The 20,420-nt window shown below is 43.4% G+C and overlaps 1 protein-coding gene and 1 long non-coding RNA gene across 3 annotated transcripts in view; one reads left to right on the top strand and one right to left on the bottom strand.

Moving 5' to 3' along the window:
- Positions 1-20,420, top strand: part of CTDSPL (CTD small phosphatase like) — a 111,879-nt gene that overhangs the window by 86,327 nt on the left and 5,132 nt on the right. Inside the window, exons 3-7 of one of the 2 annotated variants that reach the window (XM_063113833.1) lie at positions 1,079-1,111; positions 7,524-7,625; positions 10,784-10,840; positions 14,354-14,446; positions 18,200-18,385. In XM_063113833.1, the coding sequence (XP_062969903.1) occupies positions 1,079-1,111; positions 7,524-7,625; positions 10,784-10,840; positions 14,354-14,446; positions 18,200-18,385 (471 nt within the window). The remainder of the gene's footprint in view (positions 1-1,078; positions 1,112-7,523; positions 7,626-10,783; positions 10,841-14,353; positions 14,447-18,199; positions 18,386-20,420) is intronic. The other variant, XM_063113834.1, reaches the window with a different exon arrangement.
- The window catches only part of LOC134391022 (uncharacterized), a 44,849-nt gene that overhangs the window by 11,079 nt on the left and 13,350 nt on the right, over positions 1-20,420 (bottom strand). The window lies entirely within an intron of this gene.

The raw sequence follows: 20,420 nt of genomic DNA on the forward strand, positions 1-20,420 counted from the left end.
CAGTTTAGAGACCTTAAGACAAGCCCCAAGTCTCCTGAAAAAGGAAAAAGCCATCGAGATCATCTCAAGAGGAAACAGTAGTTGCTGTTACACTGCAAAGGTGATGACTGGGGGATGGATATTATCAAGAAGTTGCTAAATGGTTCTTAGAGCAGAGCTCAAAAAGGTACCAGCCACCCACCATTGCCGACCACAAGGTTAGGCCCCTTCACATGAGACCCTATCACTGGTGACCCTCCTCAATAACGACAGACACATCTTTTCATAAATCCTTCCATGTGTGAGGCGTGAAGCAATGCATCTCCTTATCAGGCCACCAAAAAAAAGAAACACAGAAACTGGAAATGCTCAATGGAAATAAATTTGTTATTTTATTAGCATTTCTTAGCAATGCTAAAATGAAGTGAAGTGTTTCCATCAACCAGGTTTAGAATGGCTGGCATTCTGGCTGGGAATGGTTGAGGCCCTCCCTGGGGGCCTGAATTTTCTTAACACTCCCTATGAATACATGTTCTGTTCCCCTTAAAAGAGAAAGCTGTCCCCATGTCTGTGGCTGGGAGGGAGCTTTTTCTACCTTTCCTTGTTCACAGGGTCTCCCCTAGAAGAGGACCTGAAGTGACCAGGGGGTTCCTTGTAATCTGGTGAACTTGTCTCTCTTTCCCTGCATATTATACTGACTTAGTCTTTTTTAGGGAAAGACTTGCTTAAAAGAAGAAACAAACTAGTTATTAGAGGGAATCAAGGATCAAAGTAAAGTATGAGTTTTCATTTTTATTTTTAAATGAAAGATTAAATTCCTGGGAATAAGGGAGGTGCTATTTAAATAAACAAGATGGTTAGTGGGCCTAAGGAACCCAGCCTGGTGTGTTGGGGGAAGGGGTGTCTGGATGGAGCTGGAATGGAGCCTGGTGCCCTGATTATGGAAAGTCTTTGGGTTACTCTTGTTCATTAAACATCATCAAGGTACAGAGTATGGGAAATCATACGGCTGCTGTACTCGAGAATGCTTTGAAGCTTCTTTTGAGAATATGATCTCTTCAAGCCTGACAATGATTTTTTTTTTTTTCTTTTTCCTCAGGGTGACCAGAGGCAGGTCATTCCCATACCAAGTGTATGTATATTTATCCAATTTTATTGAAACATTCATAGAATCTTGTGACTTTGGACCTACTAATATGAAATTTTTTTTTAAATGTTCTTACTTATGTTGAGTTTTATCTTGTGGTATAAACAGCTCTCTTCTGTTAAAAAGAAAAATGAAGCTACATTTTAAACTGTGAGCAGGAAGTTCTCTACAGAGACAGTTTCCTTTCTTGGGAACAGCAAGACAGCCAGCTTCTATTAACCGAATTCTCACCTTTCCTTTCCCTCTGAGAAGGGTCTCCAAGTCTTACTAAGCTGAGGTAGCTGACTGTTCTACCCAGTGTCTTAGCCCCAACTCCATAGATTGGGGAGAACATATGTTTGCCCAGATGTGGTTCTTGGCAGCAGGTTCAGTCCTAGGGTAACTGGGCTCACTGTTCCTTCTCTTCCTCCTGCTCTGCCATCAGAGCTGTCCAGCCTGAGGCCATTCAGCAAGAAGCAAATTGATGATCGACCCCCAAAATAAACTTGCAGTTGAGATGTCCTTGAGATGTCTGTATCAAACACAACCTTTCAAACAGTCCTATGTCCTTAGAGTAGGATTTAGGTTTAAAATATGTCCATAAATTGGTATTTTAGTCTATAAAGATTATCTGATTCAGATTACCTGATTCAAATCTGTTTGCCTGTCTTTCTTTACTTGGACTTTTTCACATATTTTCTGGGAACATCCAAGAAACACAGCAATCTTACATTGAGTGGATTTTATGAGTACAGGTTGACTCCAAAGGCTTTGCTAGTACATATCACTTACAAATTGCCCAAATAGTTTTTTTTTTTTTTTTTTTTTTTTTTTGGTCTTTTTCATGACCGGCACTCAGCCAGTGAGTGCACCGGCCATTCCTATATAGGATCCGAACCCGCGGCGGGAGCGTCACCGCGCTCCCAGCGCAGCCCTCTCCCGAGTACGCCACGGGCTCGGCCCCCCCAAACAGTTTTTGATAACTTCATTTTTCTCAAAACTTTAACTCTCTATTGAATAACAAGTTGAAAGAGTTTGTGGAGTGATTCTGACTTTGCCAGCATGCCTAGGAGTTGGGCTTTGTTTGGAAAATTGGCTTTGATCAAAAAGATTAATCAAGCAACAAAATTTCTTATCCAGTGTTAGTGGGAGATAGATACCCAGCAGGGTTAATGCCAGAAAGTAGTTTCATATATATTTCCTGAAAAGGTGCCTACATTAAACAAGTGTCAGGCATCGTATGTCCCCCCATCTTCAATATCAGTACTGTTTTTTCTCAGAGTTAATTCACAGCCATCTGTAAAGTTAAGTACTGAATGAAAGCATCTGTCAGTCAATATAAAAATCCCACCGAGGAAACTGACCGTTTTCCCACAAATCTAGGCTGAGCCATATACAGAATTCCAGAATAAAACAGATGAGAAGAAGGTTTCTTGTGTAGTTTAACCCAGGGTTAGATCAGTAAACTGCTGTCTCCTAAATGTGAGACGCTGGGTCAGGCCATGTGAAATTTCTGAACTGCCTTGCAGAAAAACAGCCTAGCTAAAGCAGCCTGCATCTTTGAATGATAACCTCCAGGAAAGCAGTTCCACTTATGGGCAAAGTGTGATCTCCACTGCCTGCTTAGCATGCAGAACTGAACCCAGGTTCCATCAGCGGCCAGCTCAGCCCTGGGATTCAAGTCTTAGGATCCCCTGCAAGAGCTGCATCTACCTGTCAAGGCCCCAGGTCACATAAGCAGAGTGGTCCTGGCCTTTCTGGACTACAGGGTCAGTGCTAGGAGCCCCTAAGAACTTGGGGTGCTGTACCATAGGATCAGAAATTCAGGCTTATGCTGAGCCTCCAAACCAGGTCTCACAACCTCCTGAAAGCTTTCTGTGGGCTCTGAAGGTGAAAGGTGCCTCTGAGCCTGTGAGTGCCCAGAGCAGCTCCAGCTGGGGTCTCCCATCCTTGCCTCTAACCTCACCCCTCTTTTTTCATTCACATGCTGCTCTGTGTATATGAGAGTACTTCAAAAAGTTCAAAGAAAAATTGAATTTAAAGATAATGCAAATCTTCCCATTAACTTTTGAAGTACCCTTTACTCTTGTACATGCAAGTTTGGTTTTTGAATTTTTTCCTAAACAATAATTGAAGCTCATGGTTAATTTTGAAATGCTGAAAGATTAAAGTAGAAAGAAAAAGTGTCCCACTACCTAAAATAACTACTTTTAATTTTTTATTATGTATGCTTCCAGAAATTTTCCAAAAACAAGCATATTTATACAAATGAGGTTGTACTGTTCTTACCATTCTGCAAATTGCTTGTTGCTTTTAACAGAGTTCCTTGAACATCTTTCCAGATATTAGTACTCATATGTCTCCCTCTTTGTTTTACATGTCATTGATGGCATTTACTTTGTTTCCACCTCTGTGCTATTACAAATACTTCTCTTAAGAACATCCTCGTAACTAAGTGTGTGTTTATGGATTTGTGTAATAGTTCTGTGTGAGGAGTTCCTAATTGTGGAAATGCTAGGTCAAAGGATATATTTCATACTGTTGGTACATTAAAGCCAAGTTGTCCTCCAAAAGCCTATGCTAATTTATACATTCGCATGAGGAGTCTATGAGATTGCCCAATCCCTTACTGAAAGTGGTTATCAAATGTTTTAACCTTTGCTATTCTGAAAGTAAAGAATTATATCAGTTTATTGCTTTAATTTGCATTTCTTTATGAATGAGTATGAACAGCTTTTCACAAGTTCATTGGCCATATGTCTTTCTTCTTCCCTGTTCATTTTCTCTAGTTTTATACTGCATTGTGTATCTTTTTAAATTTGAAGGAAATTAGTACTTTCCTCCAAATTTATATATTTGGGCCTTTTTTATAATCACTTTGGCCACAAAGAAGTTTTAATTTTATATAGGGCAATGTGTTAATCTTATCCTTTATGACTCCTGGGTTTTATATTTTCTTCTTTTAATAGTTTCATCATTATACTCCAATCTTTGATCCGTTTGGAGTTTATGTTATGTAAGGCATGAAGCAGTAATCCAGCTTTATTTCTTTTTCCAAGTGGTTGTCCCAGAACCATTTATTGAGTAGTCATCTTTTGCATGCCTGTTGGAAACAACATCTTTATCTGGACCGTTAAAAGTTCCACTTAGTAACATGTCTCTCAACTATGGGGCTGGGATTTAGGGCTTTCCTTATGGGGAAGCTTCATGGCCTATTGGTAAAAGTCAGGTATTAAAGGGTAAGAAAAAGACGCAGAGGGACAGAAAGTTTATGAACCACTGAAGTTTGGTTAGTCATAGCTGGAGGATAGCACTTGAATGCCTTGGCCCCAGTTAGGAATGCCATTGGGGCTGTGACCCAAGTCCTACTATTCCCACGCTCTTGCTTAAATCACACGCCACACTGATGCTTACAAAACGAGGTTGACAGTATAGCTGAGCCATAAAAATGTTGAAAGGAGAGAGAATTTGTTTTTTAGCAGTAATGTTTCTATGCTCTTTGCCTAAGGCTTCTAATAAATCAGTAGTATACTTTTTTCCACTAAAACATTATGAAGAACATACAAGCAGAATAACTGTTCCAGTTAAAACTAACCTAGGGTTTCCCTTCCTGCCCTCCAGCATTAGGCCCTAAGATCCCCGCCCTGAACTCAGAGGCTTGGGGAGTATAGCATGCAGACCTTGAGCCTGAGAAATCTTAAGAAAACAATAATCATGTACCAAGAAGAGGTACTAAATTTATGAGATTTATGAGGGCTTGAGGGGTGGGTACTCCAGAGGATAAAACCTTAGTTTTAACTATTTGTGGCTACCAGTTCACTGCAAGGGACAGAAAGTTTAAGATTTACTCCCAGGAGGAGAACTAGAATGAACACCCTTCCCAAACCTTGGATGGCAAACCCTGGTCCCTTCCTCCGGCCTCCACCCACTAGCAATGCTCTCTGTGTGCATCTGAGCAAGTGATTTTGTATAGAAAAGGTCCTTCTTCATATAATTGGTGTTTTTCTTGTTCTTCAGTTTTATGATGGCCTCAGAAAGTTTAGTTCAGGGCATTTTTTAGTTAATGATTCAGGCATCTATTGCAATTCTATGGTGTCCTTACATTTCCAAGGACACAGCTTTCCAGAAGAATTCCTACCAGTGGACTGAAGAATTTGCATTAATTTAAAGACAAGTTCTCAGAGAAGCTGAGTGCATTTAGGAAACTGGTTGAGGATTAATGGAACCCTGCCTAGCCTGTTGCCCCCCAGTTTGGCCTTGTTCTCTGCAGCACAAATGCAAAATCAATATGAGTCTCACCCTTCTCTATGTTTTCTCCCTTAGATAGTACAGTGAAGGTTTTTACTTACTGTTAACTCAGAGAATGCTTATAAAGTGTGGGTTAAATATGCTAAGAAACTAATTTTTATCCTTGGGTTTGGAAAATAACTGAGTCACTTTTGGCAGATCTTTGATGTTTTCAGATATACTAGGGATAGAATTTCTAGATCCTTATTTTTCAGTCTAGCAATTAAATGAATAAGTTCAAATGTTGTTTTATTATATATAGACACATAGGGAAGGACTGGATATACACTAAACTAAAAAAGGACATAGAAACGGGGATAGTTGTGTTTTACTCTCACATGTTTATATTCTTTACAATGAGAATGTGTTTTTATTACATAATTGTGTAATAAAAATTAAATTAAAACAAATTTTATTCTGGTCACAAGCATGCTTTCTGCTGTGGCCCAAAGACAGAAATAGCCCAAATTTTCTCTATTGTGCTTACTTACAGAGCTCATCACATCCTGCATTTTTAAAACACTTTTTGATACTGAACTTCTTGCAAGTTTATTTTAATTTTTTAAAAAAATAACTTGCCGAATCACTGGTTTATAGTGAAAGATAGAGTACTTTCTAGGTCCCTGAATTCCTTGCCTGCCTCTAAGGCACATTCCATATCCCTTCCCAGTGCCACAGGATTAGAGAGGACAGCTCCGCAAGCTTTAGTTAGAGCTAAAGAAGTTGGGAGGCCTTAAAGGCTTTTTCTTCTGGATGATGTTGGAAAAGGATGAAACACCCATGTGCACTAGAGAGAGCCCGTCTAGAGTTAGAAATGCTCGTGTCCCCACACATAGCCTCTTCCTGGGCAGCCCTGGGCAGTCCCTCTCTACCAAGGTGATTGTTGTACTCACAAATTTACCTAACCTATTGACTGCCTGTGTTACATTTACTATTGAGCCAGCCAAAGCCCCAAATTAACTTTTGATCATTGACTAACATTCAACGTAAACCATAAAAAGAAAGGAAATAGCTACTTAAAAGGTGATGCCATTTTATTTTATTATTTTCTTGTTTTATTTGATAAGTTAAATTGTCTTTCAGTGGCTAGGGATAGATATTTTCTTTTGTTTTGTTTTGCATTAAATATTAAACAGAATTTGACCTTCTTGAAAGACTGAAAATTAACTAGTAAATATTGGACACTGAATATGCCATGAAGTAAACTTTTTAGTTTACTTCAAATCATTTCTGGAATGAGGCAAAGCCCAAAGAAATAAATATTCTCAATTGAGTGAGGTTGGCTGAAGACACCTAGCATTTCATTAACTCTTTATGACGTTTTTATCACAAGATTAGAGTCAACTATTACAAAGACCTATAAATAGATATTCTCATTAACACACAGCATGTGGATTAAAGCATAACCTTCAGAGACAGAGAATCCAAGGGGTAAAAATGCCACCTTTGCTCAATATTATACCACAGTGGGGCAGGCACTGTATCTAGACCTGTTTTATTTCTTTTTCCTAGTATTGGGGGTAACTTTAGCTTGCATTTTGCCAGTAGGTCTATAGTTTGACTTCAAGTTTTTGAAAGTAAGTCACTTAAAAAAAAAAACAAAAACTGTGATTCCAACATAGTTCTAAAATGTACTCACTTGCTACAGTGAATTTCAGGTAAGATATGACCCCAGGAAATAGACCTGCATAGTTAGTTATTATAAGTAAACACTCATCCTTGTGTTATCTGTTTTAGTGATAGCAATAGCCACCATATATATAGTGCCAGGAAAAATTCTGGGTGTTTTATTATCATTATAACTGATAACAACAACCTTCCATGGTAGGTATTAATATCCCAACTTACAGCCAGGAAAGTTACAGAGCTGATATTCATACCCAGGTTTGTCTGGTTCCAAAGCCTAGGCCTTCATAGTAGTCATTTAGGTAATAGCAAGGAATTTGTTTGGTAAAACTTCAGTTGCAAACTACTTTTTCTTGTTGTTCTTAATAAAATTCCATGATGTACTTGACCAAGTATTTAAATGTTTGCTTTCATTTATACCCTCATTAGCATTGTATAATACAATAATAAGGGAATTTGTTTGTCTTTTACATAAAGATAATAATATTGATTTTTCCCCCTTTAGCCACCAGCTAAATACCTCCTTCCAGAGGTGACGGTGCTTGATTATGGAAAGAAGTGTGTGGTCATTGATTTAGATGAAACATTGGTGCACAGTTCATTTAAGGTAAATCAACATAAAAATCAGTGATCTTTTTGAATTGATCACAATTGTATTAGAAAAGAAAAATAAAAAGGATGAAAGTTTGTGGTTGTCAGCATATAATTTCATTCTTCATGAAGAAATCCCAACAGCTGCTTATTAGCCCAGGTAAATAGTAACCAAAGTAGTTGAATATTAACATAATTAGTTTGGAAAAGAAAATGCAAGGCTGCCAATATTCTTATTTATTATTCTTACTTATGAAGTTTGAGTTTTCCAACACTGTAACCCTTGCAGAAATACTTTTCAAGTGGCACAAAGCAATCAGTGCACCAGTGCCCCAGGACACTACAAATGTTTGTTTGTCAAGGTAACCAGAGTGCTGTGTGTTTTATTGGGAGGGTAAAGGGAGGAGCTGTTGGAAGCTGTCCAGTGAGCTGCTTTCCTAGAAATTTTCCCAGATCAATTTTTGAAAGATGTCCCGTTCTGAAGATGACTTCTAAAGTTAACAGCATCTGAACAGATTCAGCTATTTATTTTGACCGTTTTCATGAGAAGAGATTGCTGAGGTTTTGTAAGCTTCACAGCTGAATGAGGACCCTCCTTCATGACTTTCCTCATGAAGGGTGCAGGGCTGCACTGATGTCAGAGTGAGCATCACTCTTCCTTCCTGTCATCTTCCCCACTCTCCAAATCCCCTCCAGAAAAACAGCAAAAATGAGAAATTACCAGAGGGAACACCTGTGGCTACACTATTAAAAAATGAGTTTAATAAACATTTTTTTAATGGAATAAATTGTTTAAAAGAGGGAAATGATTTTAAAATAAAAAGTTGGGAAAAGGGATTGGTGTATTGAGGAGAGGCAGCAGATGTGTAGAGTTCTGGCCCTATTTTCCTTGGGTTATTTCTGCTAGTGGAACTGCTCTGCTGTTGCTGGCTGGTTATACTACACTCCTCTTTTTACCCCCAGCCTGGGACTCTCCTGCACTGAGGGACATGAGAGGCACCATCCATGATGGGGTATGTGTCTCACATGAACCATAGTCATTCCTTGCAGCTTGTCTGGGAAGCAGAAGAGCCACCCAATTTGCCCGAACACCTATCAGAGACATCCTTTCTTGTACCTACTTCTTACTGAACAGAGACCTTCTTTGATAGGACAAGGCCAGGAGTTTGTCTTTGAGTCCTTTGAAGAGTGGAGGAGGGACTCTCACTGCTACAGAGCAGTGAGAAATGGCCTTGTTCTGGCCACTGGGGCAAACAGGGACTACCTATTCCCCAGCACTTGAGGGCCGGGCCCTTCCAGGGTTGGTCCTGGGGCTACAGTGGCCTTGTGTCCCAGCTCAGCTCTGGACAGCACTGGAAGCCTTTTCTCTTCTATGGGCAAATTTCTCAGGACTTTTTCAAGTCCCTCTGGAGGAAAGCCCTTCAGTGGAGGGGTCAGTTGCCGTTGCAGCATAAAGAGCTTCCTGCCAAGCAGCTTTGGGAGTGTGGGCAACACTGGCCAGACTGCCCAAGGTTACTGAGGGTTCCTGGCTCCAAAGGCAGAGGATTGGCAGCTCCTAGTGTCTCCAGGGCCTGCTTAGAGGGCATCGATGCCACAAACTGATGTGAACAGCATTTCCTCATCTCTTCCCACTCCTAGCCAGCCTGCATTTGCAAGCAGAATATTCCTTATCTTATAGTTTTTAGCGTTCTGGGCATTTATTTCAAAGCCCTTTGAGAATCTAAAAGTTGTGAACCCTCTCCTCTTGGAAATGTACAGCTGTACAATGCACAGGTTCATGGATTCAGGTTAAGAGCTCTGGCTTTAGTAGAGCCTCCTTTACACCAGCATATGAGACGAGATTAAGGATAGATCCTTGCTGTAAGCTGGGAAATGGTTTTTCTCTTCTCCTATACTCTATAGAATATGACTTCGCAATCTAATGCCTTGTGAGAGCTTCTTCCTTCGGTCCTCTGTTTTTTTAGCATGATTCTGTATTTTAATTGTGAAATGATTAAATGTTGAACTCATCCTTGGCTTTCCAACCCTGGGAGTAAATAAAATGTGATCTTAAGCCTCAGATGCTTTCTTAAGTGTTTAGGTGCTATGACCTAGTATTTTCCACATTTTTTCAGTTTATATATCGAAGAAGAATGTTTGTGTGTACAGTTATGGGCTTAAAGGCAGACCCCAGGCGGAGTCTGACCAGAGACTCTCTACCCCACACCTCCACCCAGTGCCCACCACACATGTTCTCCTTCCCTCTGTCTCCTCTTGTCCCAGAGGTTTGCTGACTGATGATTCTGTTGGGCCTATTCATTCAAAGAGTTTTCTACCTAATTTGTGGAATTCAACTTAGGATTTTGTATATGTTCATTATTGAGAACATAGTGACTGCTGAAGAATCATATTTGAATTTTAAATGTCGTTATATTGTTAGAGAGTTATTTTAAGTATCCAGAAGTTTGGGTGTGCTGGGTATTATGTTGCTTAGAGGAGAGGAGTCTAGGGTGGGCTCGAGGGCAGGAGACAGTGCCAGGCCACCAGGCAGGGCCTGAAATCACTGATTCCCAGGACTGGTTGGAGCGCGGGGCACTCATGAGACCCATTGCTATAGCTTTGGAAGAGGAGAAACAGGTCCAGAGAGGGGCGAGCCTGCCTGGGGTTGTGGCCTGTGGCTCTGACTTCCTCCCACGTGGCCTTAGCCCTGCTTGGGTCCCTGTGCTGAGCATCTCTAGCAGAGCAGCCCATGGTGGGGTAGACCGCACTTGTGGGTCCAGGTGCAGATTGTTTTCCCACCAGCAGCACTGCCCTCTGGGCCTGTAAGGCTCTCACCTCCTCCCCCTGGTGGCCAGAGTGGTTCCTTGTCATTTTGGCAGGGCTGCGGGCAAGAGCTGGCATTTCTGAGGAGCCCCATTCTCTAGCCAGGCTCTACCACACTTTGTGGTTAAGGCTAGGCAGGTGATAAAGGAGTTGGATCAAAATGCTGAAAATGTAATGACATTCAAAACAGAAAATAATGTGCTTTCCTGCTTGTGCTTATTTTAAGGAACCAAGGCATACTTCAACATCCTTCTCCTGAACTGTTTTTTCCAATAATCAAAACATTGGTCCAGGCAAGCTTTTTTCTTGCTAAAATTTCCAATTTTATTTTGTTCTTTCAGACATATTAATTATAGTTTCTTTTCTCTCTAGCCTATTAGTAATGCTGATTTTATTGTTCCTGTTGAAATCGATGGAACTATACACCAGGTAAGAAATCAAAGCTAAATCTAAGTTTTCCATTAGCATGTTTAGGAGTTATATTTCCTGTGAACTTTATTTCTAAATTCCCATTTCAGTAATAATTTTATTGCTGAATCAAAAGGATGGAGATTTTGTATAATAAATTCAATGGTTTTCTGCTTTTTTTTTTTTTTTTTTTTTTTTGCTCAGATGAACTTAATTTATACTGAGTTTATAAGGAAAACTATAATCTATTCATAAATATTAGATGTGGTTACAAGACTTTCAGAAGTTTCTGTATCTGCCACAGGCCTAGCTTGATGGTCTAATTAACTTCCTTATGTAATTGCTTTTGGCTACTCTCCTGGCAGGCAACAGAAAAATGCTACAACTCACTCACTAAGGGTAGATACTTGGGGAAAGGTGTCCATATCCAGTGTCACCTACTCCAGACTGATCTTGTCACTCATATGTTGTTTTTTCCAGTGAATCTTTAGCAAATGCCCAACCCAAAAGAAAAAGGGGGGAGGGTGTGAGTTTTGGGATCAGCTAGCTGCTATGAATAAAGATGCCATAGTAATAAGTTGGCATGCATCTTCGTTCTTTCAGACATTTTTTTTTTCTTTATCTGCCTAAAATTCTTCCGGAAATAGCTTCATTTGTTTACATACTAGAAACATTGCAGGGAAACTAGTCTTGGAGATTGAAGAGGGGGGCTTTTGTCAGGTTTTCCACAGGGATGATCTGACCATCTTCCTTGTCAACTCCAAGGTCTTAAAGAGAGAATATCTGGCCTGATGTCCCAGGAAGGAAAATTTCTTTTGGAACTTGAGCCACAACAAGATGTCTTTCTTTAGTGATGTCAGTAGTCTCTTTGGCTCTTGAGTGTAGGGCGTTGGAACTGGCAAGGCTTTGGAACTCAGCTGGTCCAGCCAACCTCATTGTCCAGATGGGGAAACTGAGGCTCAGCCAGGGAAAGGGTTGGTTCAGAGGCATACAATGGGAAGAACTGAAATGAGAATTCCAGTCTCCTGCCTCCTGGCTAGGGCTCTTTTCCTGACACTTAAGTCCCTCCCCTCCCCTGCCCTTGCTTTTCTCAACTGTTCTCCAGGAGGTCCTGCCCGAAAGCAGCCCCTGGGAAAGGCGGCTTTATCCCTAGCATGTCCACACTTTATGCTTTTAAAAGCCATCATGGAGCCAAAACGACAGGCACTTGGGCATTTAACATTTGCAGAAGCGTCAACTGAATTAATTCAGCATCTGACAAGCAGTTAAGGCTTCTTCATTTATTTTCTTGGCTTATGTTACAAAGTGCTCCTGATGAGACAAAGGAGAGGCTGCAGTGGCATGGCAGGAATTAGGAATGAAATTAATCCTTCGTACCACGTGACTGTGAGCATGACTGGCCCATTCTTGCAGGAGCCAGTCCTGCTCCCCCAGCCTTCCTCCTACGGTGCTGATTTACTTGGCGATAGATATCCCAGGGCCCCAGGGCTGGGGTCAGAAACTGTCTCCTGAAGGAATGAAGCCACGGGCGCCAAGAGCAGGAGGACCAAGGCCCTGGCGAAGGCCGTGGCCTCGTTCAAGTAATCCAGGATAGGCTGTGCAGGTCCCAATGGGCCTATTCTCGGTTACTTGCACAGGGACGCGAGCCTGGATGCCGGCATCCTGGCCCAGGACCCTCCTCTCTGCCAGAGGCACCAACACCAGAGTTCCCAAATCAATGTCCTGTCCTTTGCATGTAGCAAAGTTGTTTTCCAAGCAATATTCCCAGGGAGACTGAGGACTGCAGGCTGTACCCATTCTCTGGCACCAATGGGCAAAGTGGGGTCCTGGAGCTGTTTCAGCCACAGGTCCTGCCCTCAGCCCCAACCCTAGGCCATGCTGTTCCCCTGGCACCTCACTGCACCCTTGACTACAGGCCTGTGCCTGCCCGACTCTTTCAGTCAGCCATGAATTTCCTACCAAGGCCTGGCCCTCCTGAGAGCCTGCTTCTGGCACCTTGAAAATTATTCAGTTTTGTGTCGAATTCCTCTGCCAGCCGCATGTCCTCCAGGTGGTGCACAGCCCTGTGTCCCCTCTCTACTCCTACACTGTATCTGGCCCCCTGCATCTGCCATTCAAGGCCCTAGGCGTGCTCACCATGACCAGCCTGTCACACTGCAATTTAGCCACTTCCTCTCCCGTCCCCACTTCCCCTTCTCTCACTGCCCCTCATGACTGGGCACACAGTCTCAGGCCATCCTCTAACACCTCAAGTATTTCTAGGCCTCCAGGTCTCAGACTCACAGAAGCTCAGTTCTTCTCATCCTTATCTGCCTGGCGAACTCCTATTCATCCTTCAGTGTCCAGACCAAATGTTACCTTCTGTGATTCCCTCCCCTTGAGAGGGGAGTTAATTATCCTTAAGTTATCCCTCTACTACAACTTTCATTATGCCACATTTATTTTCATGTTTTTGCCTATGTCTGCCGTAGACTGTGAGCTCTTCAAGGGCAAGGCCTGTGTTTTATTCATCTTCATAACTGCATCAGGCTGAGCACAGAGCTGGGGCTCAGTAATATATGTTGAATTGAATTTTAAACAGCTTGATTTATTTTAGTAGAGTGGCTGATTTCAAATGGAATTTATTCATGTTTTAATTAGTTCCTCCCTCCTCTCACTTCCTCTATCTTCTGTCACCAGCTTTGCCTTCTCTCCCATCTCTCGTTTCCTCAGATTCGTTCAGGCTCCCTAGTCAGAAGCCCACGTGTGGGCTGAAGCCTGGCTGCTTTACAGTCTCACCCTGGCCTGACCTGGCCAAAAGGGTGCAGAGAGCCCAGGTATTCTGGAAAAAGCTATTCATGACCCCTCTCTGCTCGGAGGCCCCTCCTGAGGTCTTGTTTCTGAGACCCAGGAGTAGGTTGGTTTCACGTCCCCGGAAATGTCTGTTTCTGTACCAAGCGCAAACAGAGTAACTTATGGTATCAAATGGACAGCATCCCATGCTGACAAGGATGGCCCTTCTTGCAGCTTTGCTGGGACTGCACTTCAATCCCAGGACTTCCTAGTGAGGAAGGTGTTCCATTCAGAGTAGGAGGTGGCAGCCAGATCAGTCCCAGACCTGCCAGGCAATAGGCCAGGACTGGACCTCCAAAATGACAACACTTAGACAACGTCCTGTGTCCCAATAGGGCCTGACCCACAGCAGGGGCAAGAAACACATGTGAAGTTAATGAGTCGTTTCACACAAACATAGCACGATCCTTCCACTCACTGTTTCTGGAAATTCCTAAGACAGACCCTTTATACCATGGTCAGCTTCCCTTTCTCCCTTGGGAGGGGCATCTGCACTGAACTCAGACCTGGAGCCCAATCTGAAGAGTGTCACATCTGACTGTGTAGCCATGCAAAGAGTGTGGGCCTCTGCATGCCACACATGGACCTGGGGGTGGGAGGCAGGAACCTCTTTGACAATCCTTCCCACAGTGGGCATTTGGGCCCCAGGCCATCCCCAGTAATTGCCATGACTAACCAGCTTGCTGAATCCTGCCATTGCAGGTGTATGTACTGAAGCGGCCACATGTGGATGAGTTCCTCCAGAGGATGGGGCAGCTCTTTGAGTGTGTGCTCTTTACTGCCAGCTTGGCCAAGGTGAGTCCTGCTGCTAGCCCCAAACTCCCAGCCCTTCCACTCTACCCCCAATCTGTGAAGCAGCTCTTTGTTAAGGTGGGGGAAGCTATTTCTATGGTGACAGGTTCCCACCCCAGATGGGATGGATGCAGGCCATGTGCACAGTGCCAGCCTGGAAGGCTTCTGGGTTACCATGGTGACAGGGAGCACTCAGAACAAATGCTCCATGAAATGCTGGTTGCAGCCTCCTGCAGCTGGTTGTCCACAGACCCAGAAATCACAAACATGTGCAGTGTAACCAAGAGAGGATGGCTGCACCTCACAGGCACGTTGGTGCACCTCTCATCTGGTTGACTGACAACCAAATGTTAGAGGCCCCTGTGTCCTTGGGTCCAGTTTACACAGGTTTGGGGGAGAGACAAGTGAGAGATAAGTGTCAGAGCTTCACCCACATGCAGGAGCTGATTAAGAGTTCTGACTCTTCCCTACTGAGCCCTGTGATCTCAGGCAAGTTACTTCACTTCTCTCGCCTCAGTTTCTTTTTCTATGAATTGGGGATAATTTCTTCTACCTGTGGGGTAGATCAAATAAATCATTCATGTAAAGGGCTTAGCACAGTGCCTGACTCATCCAGCAAGAATTCATCAAGCACTTGCTGTGTTCCACATACTGTGCTGGCATCATCACATGGTAAGTGCTCCTGATGTTCATGATTTAATGTCATAATTATTAGTGGTAATAAAATTATTCAGACATGCTTTGGTCTTGTAGCTTGGTATGAATCTCTGACCCAGCATCTGTGCTGACTCTGACCATTTAGAGTGGTTTCTTTATCCCTTCCCACTGTTTAAGGAAACTGGTGGGTTCCCAGCCTCCTAGTGTGGTCTAGTCTCTCCCTTCACAGGTGCCTGTGCTATGTACAGGCAGGTAGGGAAACCCCTTGCTCTTCCAAGGAGATCTTTGCCATGATCATCTCCCAAACCCTGACTCCAGTGGGGTCAATACCATCCATTTGTTGGTGGCACCACCGGCTTCCCCATGGATACCTCAGGGACCCTGAGTAGCCCCAGAGATGAGTTTTGTAGGGCCCAGGTTAACCATCTGCCTTCCTCCAGACCTGCTCTGGTGACACACAAAGCAGTTTCCTCCTCCGTTTCCTGCTTCTGGCTGGCCCCCTCTGGTACCCTGGTGCCCACACTCCCTCTCCTCCTCCACACTCTGGGGACTCAGACTCCAGGCTCCCAGGCATGCTGCTTTGCTGGCCTGGGCATTTGTGGTTGGGTCCATCTCTCCATGATGACCGAGGTGAGAGAGAGCCCCACCTGCACAGCATACTGTCAGACTCATCACCAGGCCTTAGAGCATGCACTAGTGGAGAGGGAATCCAAAACCTAGGCCTTATTTTTGCATGCCAGAAAGAGAGCACAATCTCAGGGAAAATGCGATCTTCCCAGTGGGTGGTTTCTCAGATGAGTGCTGCCAAGACTGATTGTATCTGTAGCTTCCGTGGCTCTTCTGACAGTGCTCTGGGATGCTGAGGAATCTGGAGTAATAACCAAAGAAATAACAAACAGGAAGATTGCACCGATGGCAGTGGACTGAGAGTTGTTTTTTTTCTTTGGCAAAACTGAAAACACTCTTCCTTGGCATTTTCCCCAGCATGAGCTTAAATATCCTTGTTCAGTTTCTCTTCCTGGAAGGCTCCCACCTGCCCCTCCATCTGTCTCCCCAACCCTTCTCTCACTGCTACTTCTGCCCGCTGAGCCTAATCAGCTCCTAAGAGCAGCCTTCCAGCCTCTTTCCTCTCTGCTGTACAAGTTCTGCTGATGGGTGGTCACTCCCCCAGTTCTTGGCTCTGAGCTCAGCTCCCAACCAGCAGCACTGGTACAGTGGACCTTCTTGCTTACCACCCAAGGGCCTGCAGGAACCCCAAGCTGACTGTCAGAGCCCTTCAGTATCTGCTTCTTTGTCATAGATTTCTTCATTCATTCGTTCACCCAGAAAATATTTACTTATTACCTACCGTATATCAGACCAATTCCAAGTACTGAGGCTACATTAGAGAACAAAAGAGACAAGGTCCCTGCCCTCATGAAGCTTACGTCCTTCACGTTTTCTAAGGTCTGGAGGCCCTAGACTCAGACACTTCCTTGAAACATGGTGCCACCACCAGTGTTAATGTTTATGAGGAAATTAACAATTTTTTTCCACCTAGAATCAGCCCCCTGTAACCCACCCACATGGCCCTTGGCTAGCTTCACCATTGGAAAACTGCAGTACCCCAAGCTCTCACCCTACTCAGGCAGTAGGAAATACAGCTGCTCCTGGACTCTGCCTCCCTTAGGATGTCCATGGGAGGATGTTCCCATGGATCAGAGCTGCAGCTCTTAGCCCTGCAGCCCTGCCTCCTGCAGCTGTGCTGGCATTTGCTCTGCATTTCCATCTGCTGCGCATTCCACTGCTGGCCTTCCCTACACACCAGCCTGTGTTCCCACCTCCCTGGCAGAGGCACAGGTCCCCCAGTGATACCTGGCTGTGCCCCTCACTTTGGTGTTGGTGCTGAGGGCTAGCCTTGCATCAAGCATGAAACTGCTCTTTTGCCTCCAGGCCCAGCCAGTCTGTGTGACCCACTCATTTAGCTTCATGTATGAGGGTTTTCTCTCAGGAACCCCTTTGTTTCCTTATCCAGTTCAACCTGCTTTGGGGGAAATTCCCCAGGCCATGAGAGAGGGCCAAGCACGATAAACCCCAACTGTGAGCTGGGCTCAAACTTCCTTAAAAGTCCTGGGCTCCAATCAATGGGAGTGGATGGCTAGACACTCATCCTGAGGCGGTCAGAGCTGCGATTGCCCAGAGGACCTCCAGGGGGCACTGTGGCCTCATGCCACACAAGACAAATCAAGCCAGCTCATTCATTTAGTGATGAAACTAATATTTGCTGAGCCCCAGCTATGAGGTCAGCACTCTGTGAGGTGCTAGGGATATAGAGCTGAACACAACAGGCAAGACCTTGGCCTGACAAGAGAAAATAAAGCATCTCACATGGTGCTAAGCTCAGTGAAGGAAATTACTGGGAGACAATAGAGTATCTATAAAGGAAGATGGAGGTAGACTCTAGATAGGTGGGAAAGGAAGCCAAGACCTGAAAAACAAGGAGATAGATGTTCATGCAAAAGCTAGGGAGAGAATGTTCCATGCGAGGAAACACTGCACGGTTCTGGCCGTGTTCACAGCCAGTGTGGCTCAAGTGGTTTGAGATGGAGCTGAGAGGTTGGCAGAGATCAGCTGCAGTCACACAGGACATGACAGTGAGGAATGTGGGCCACGCTTCAAGTGCAGTGCATTAACAATGAAGAGTTCTAAGCAGGGGAGTCATGGGATCAGATGTATGTTTCCCAGTTGCCACTCTGACAACGTTGAAGTGAAAGGGCTGGATAGAAGTCCCAACAGGAAAGGGAAGCCTCTGCAGGAGGCTCACACAGCCATCCCAGGCCAGAGATTAGAGGGCTGGACTAGGAAAATGGCAAAACAAATTGAGAGGTGGATCTAGGATATTTTTGGAGATGAAACTGATGATAATGTCTGATGGGTTGTACATGAGAGAAACGGAAGAATTGAGTACTGTCTTACATATAGGGAGAAGAAAATAACCAGGATCCTAAAACATATCTGGTTATCCAGTTATAAAAAAAGTAATCTGGATCTTGCTGCTGTAGGTCAGGGTTTCTGGGCTGTTTGAGGCAGCCAGCCTTCATTGCAACACCTCCTTTCCAGTATGCAGACCCTGTGGCTGACCTCCTAGACCGCTGGGGTGTGTTCCGGGCTCGGCTCTTCAGAGAATCGTGTGTTTTCCATCGTGGGAACTATGTGAAGGACCTGAGCCGCCTTGGTCGAGAGCTAAGCAAAGTGATCATTGTCGACAATTCTCCTGCTTCATACATCTTCCATCCTGAGAATGCAGTAAGTAGCTGCAAAGGAAGAGAAGGTGGGGCTCTGCTTGAGTGTTCTGTCTTGCCAGGCAAGGACCACGTATGAGCACCTACACAACAAGGTCTCTGGCTCTTTTCCTTGGTGGAATTCCAACTCTGCCACTAAGCAGTTGCATGACATTGTGATTTAACCTCAAGTGATATAACCTCACTGAGCTTCAGTTGCTTCATCTGTCAAATGGGAATTATAGGAATGTTGATCTCATAGGATTGTTGAAAGATTCAGTGTGGCAATACGTGAAAAACACATAGAACAGTGCTTGAGACTAGTAAGTGCTCAATAAGCATTCTTAGTGTTGTTGCTGAGAAGGGTTCTGTCTGTCGTTATCCTCAAGTAGCTGGCTGCCGCCCGGGGCTTCATGACCCCTGTAGACTCAGGAGGCCTGGGTGACCTCTTCTGTAGAAGTACAAGCATTTCTTAAACAGGAATGAATTAAACACCTCAATAAGGTCCTCAGGTAAGGCTTCACTACTTCATAATGATGTCTAAAAAGCACACACTGGAACCATTTCCTAAATAAAACTCCCTAGAGTGTGGCATCTCCCGGTGCCTACTCACCAGGTACAGCACAAGTCTGAGAGCAAGAAGATGCTCTTCCACCTCCTGCCCGACATCTCCAGGGGAAAGAGATCAGCCAGGCCTGCTGGTGACTGTGCTGACTCCGTAGCCGTAGCTGCCACTCCAGTCCCTCAGCTCAGGCAAGTTTCCCAGGAGAGGATGCTTCCTCCCCAGCACAGGCTTCTCAGACTCAACAGAAGCCTACAAAATTCCTTTCCTTGAGTCCAGAACTCTGTAGCTCCACTTACAACAAAATATGAGTTTAAACTAGATTCAGTTAGTGTATAATCATTATTTGAATAAACACTCAAAATGTATTTAAATATATTCACTTTAATGAGTAAATCAAATTCACCATATTACATTTAGTAATATGTCTCTGATAGGTAAGGATTACTTTTTAATACAATCACAGTTCCGTTATCACATCTGACAGAACTGTTTCTTACTAATATCTAATATCCAAACTGTGTTCCTCTTGTCCCTATCATCTTGAAATGTTTTCTTACATTTGGATTGTTTGAATCAGGATCCAAACAAGTTTCATGCATTGTTTTGGTTAATACGTCTCTTTTGTAATCTTAACACTTCTCTTTTCCCTCCCCCTTTTTATTCTATGCCGTTTATTTGCGGAAGAAACCTGGTTATTTGTCTTATAGAAATTTCTTAAATTCTGGGTTTGTCTAGTTACTGCCTTGTGGTGTTTAATATGTTTTTCTAGCCTCCTATGTCCTTTAAACAAGTAACTACATCTCTACTACTTGATTAGATTCAGGTTCACTTTTTTTTTTTTTTGGCAAGAATACATTATAGGTGGTACTGTGTACTTACTATGATATCATATCAGAAGGCATATAATGTCAAGTTGTCCTACTTTTAAAGATGTAAAATTGATCATTGGGTTCAGATGTTGTTAGCCTGATTATAAAGTTCCCCATTAGCTATTTACCTCATAATTTCAGTAGTTGGTGGTGATCACTGTCTATATCCACTATTTCATTAGGAACTGCAGAATGGCGATTTCTAGATTTTATCATTCTTTCTGCATCTATTGGCCGGAATTCTTCTACTAAAAAAAATAGAACTTGCCCTCATCTACTGCTTGATTACCCTAAAATACAGTTTGAATGTTTGAATAGGGAAAGCAGGGAAACGTCTTTGTTCTTTATCCCTAATTCTGTAATTTTCAGACTAATGAGTTGGTCCTTCAGCAAACTCCAAAGTAGCCAATGAATATTCTTTAGTATCATTATGAATTTATTGATTTTTTTATTGTTCCAGTCCAATCTATATTTATTTGGACACTCAAATTTTCACCTTTGGCCAGTGGAGACTCCTTCAAATAACAACGGTTTTTGATAGCTTCCTTGCTTTCTGGTATAAGACATTCCAGGCTTGTCTTGAACATTTCTTTTCTGCCCTGAAATCTGCCATTGTTTAATGGAGC

The sequence above is a fragment of the Cynocephalus volans genome, chromosome 11 (genome assembly GCF_027409185.1).
Source record: "Cynocephalus volans isolate mCynVol1 chromosome 11, mCynVol1.pri, whole genome shotgun sequence".
In the NCBI taxonomy this organism is placed as follows: domain Eukaryota; kingdom Metazoa; phylum Chordata; class Mammalia; order Dermoptera; family Cynocephalidae; genus Cynocephalus; species Cynocephalus volans.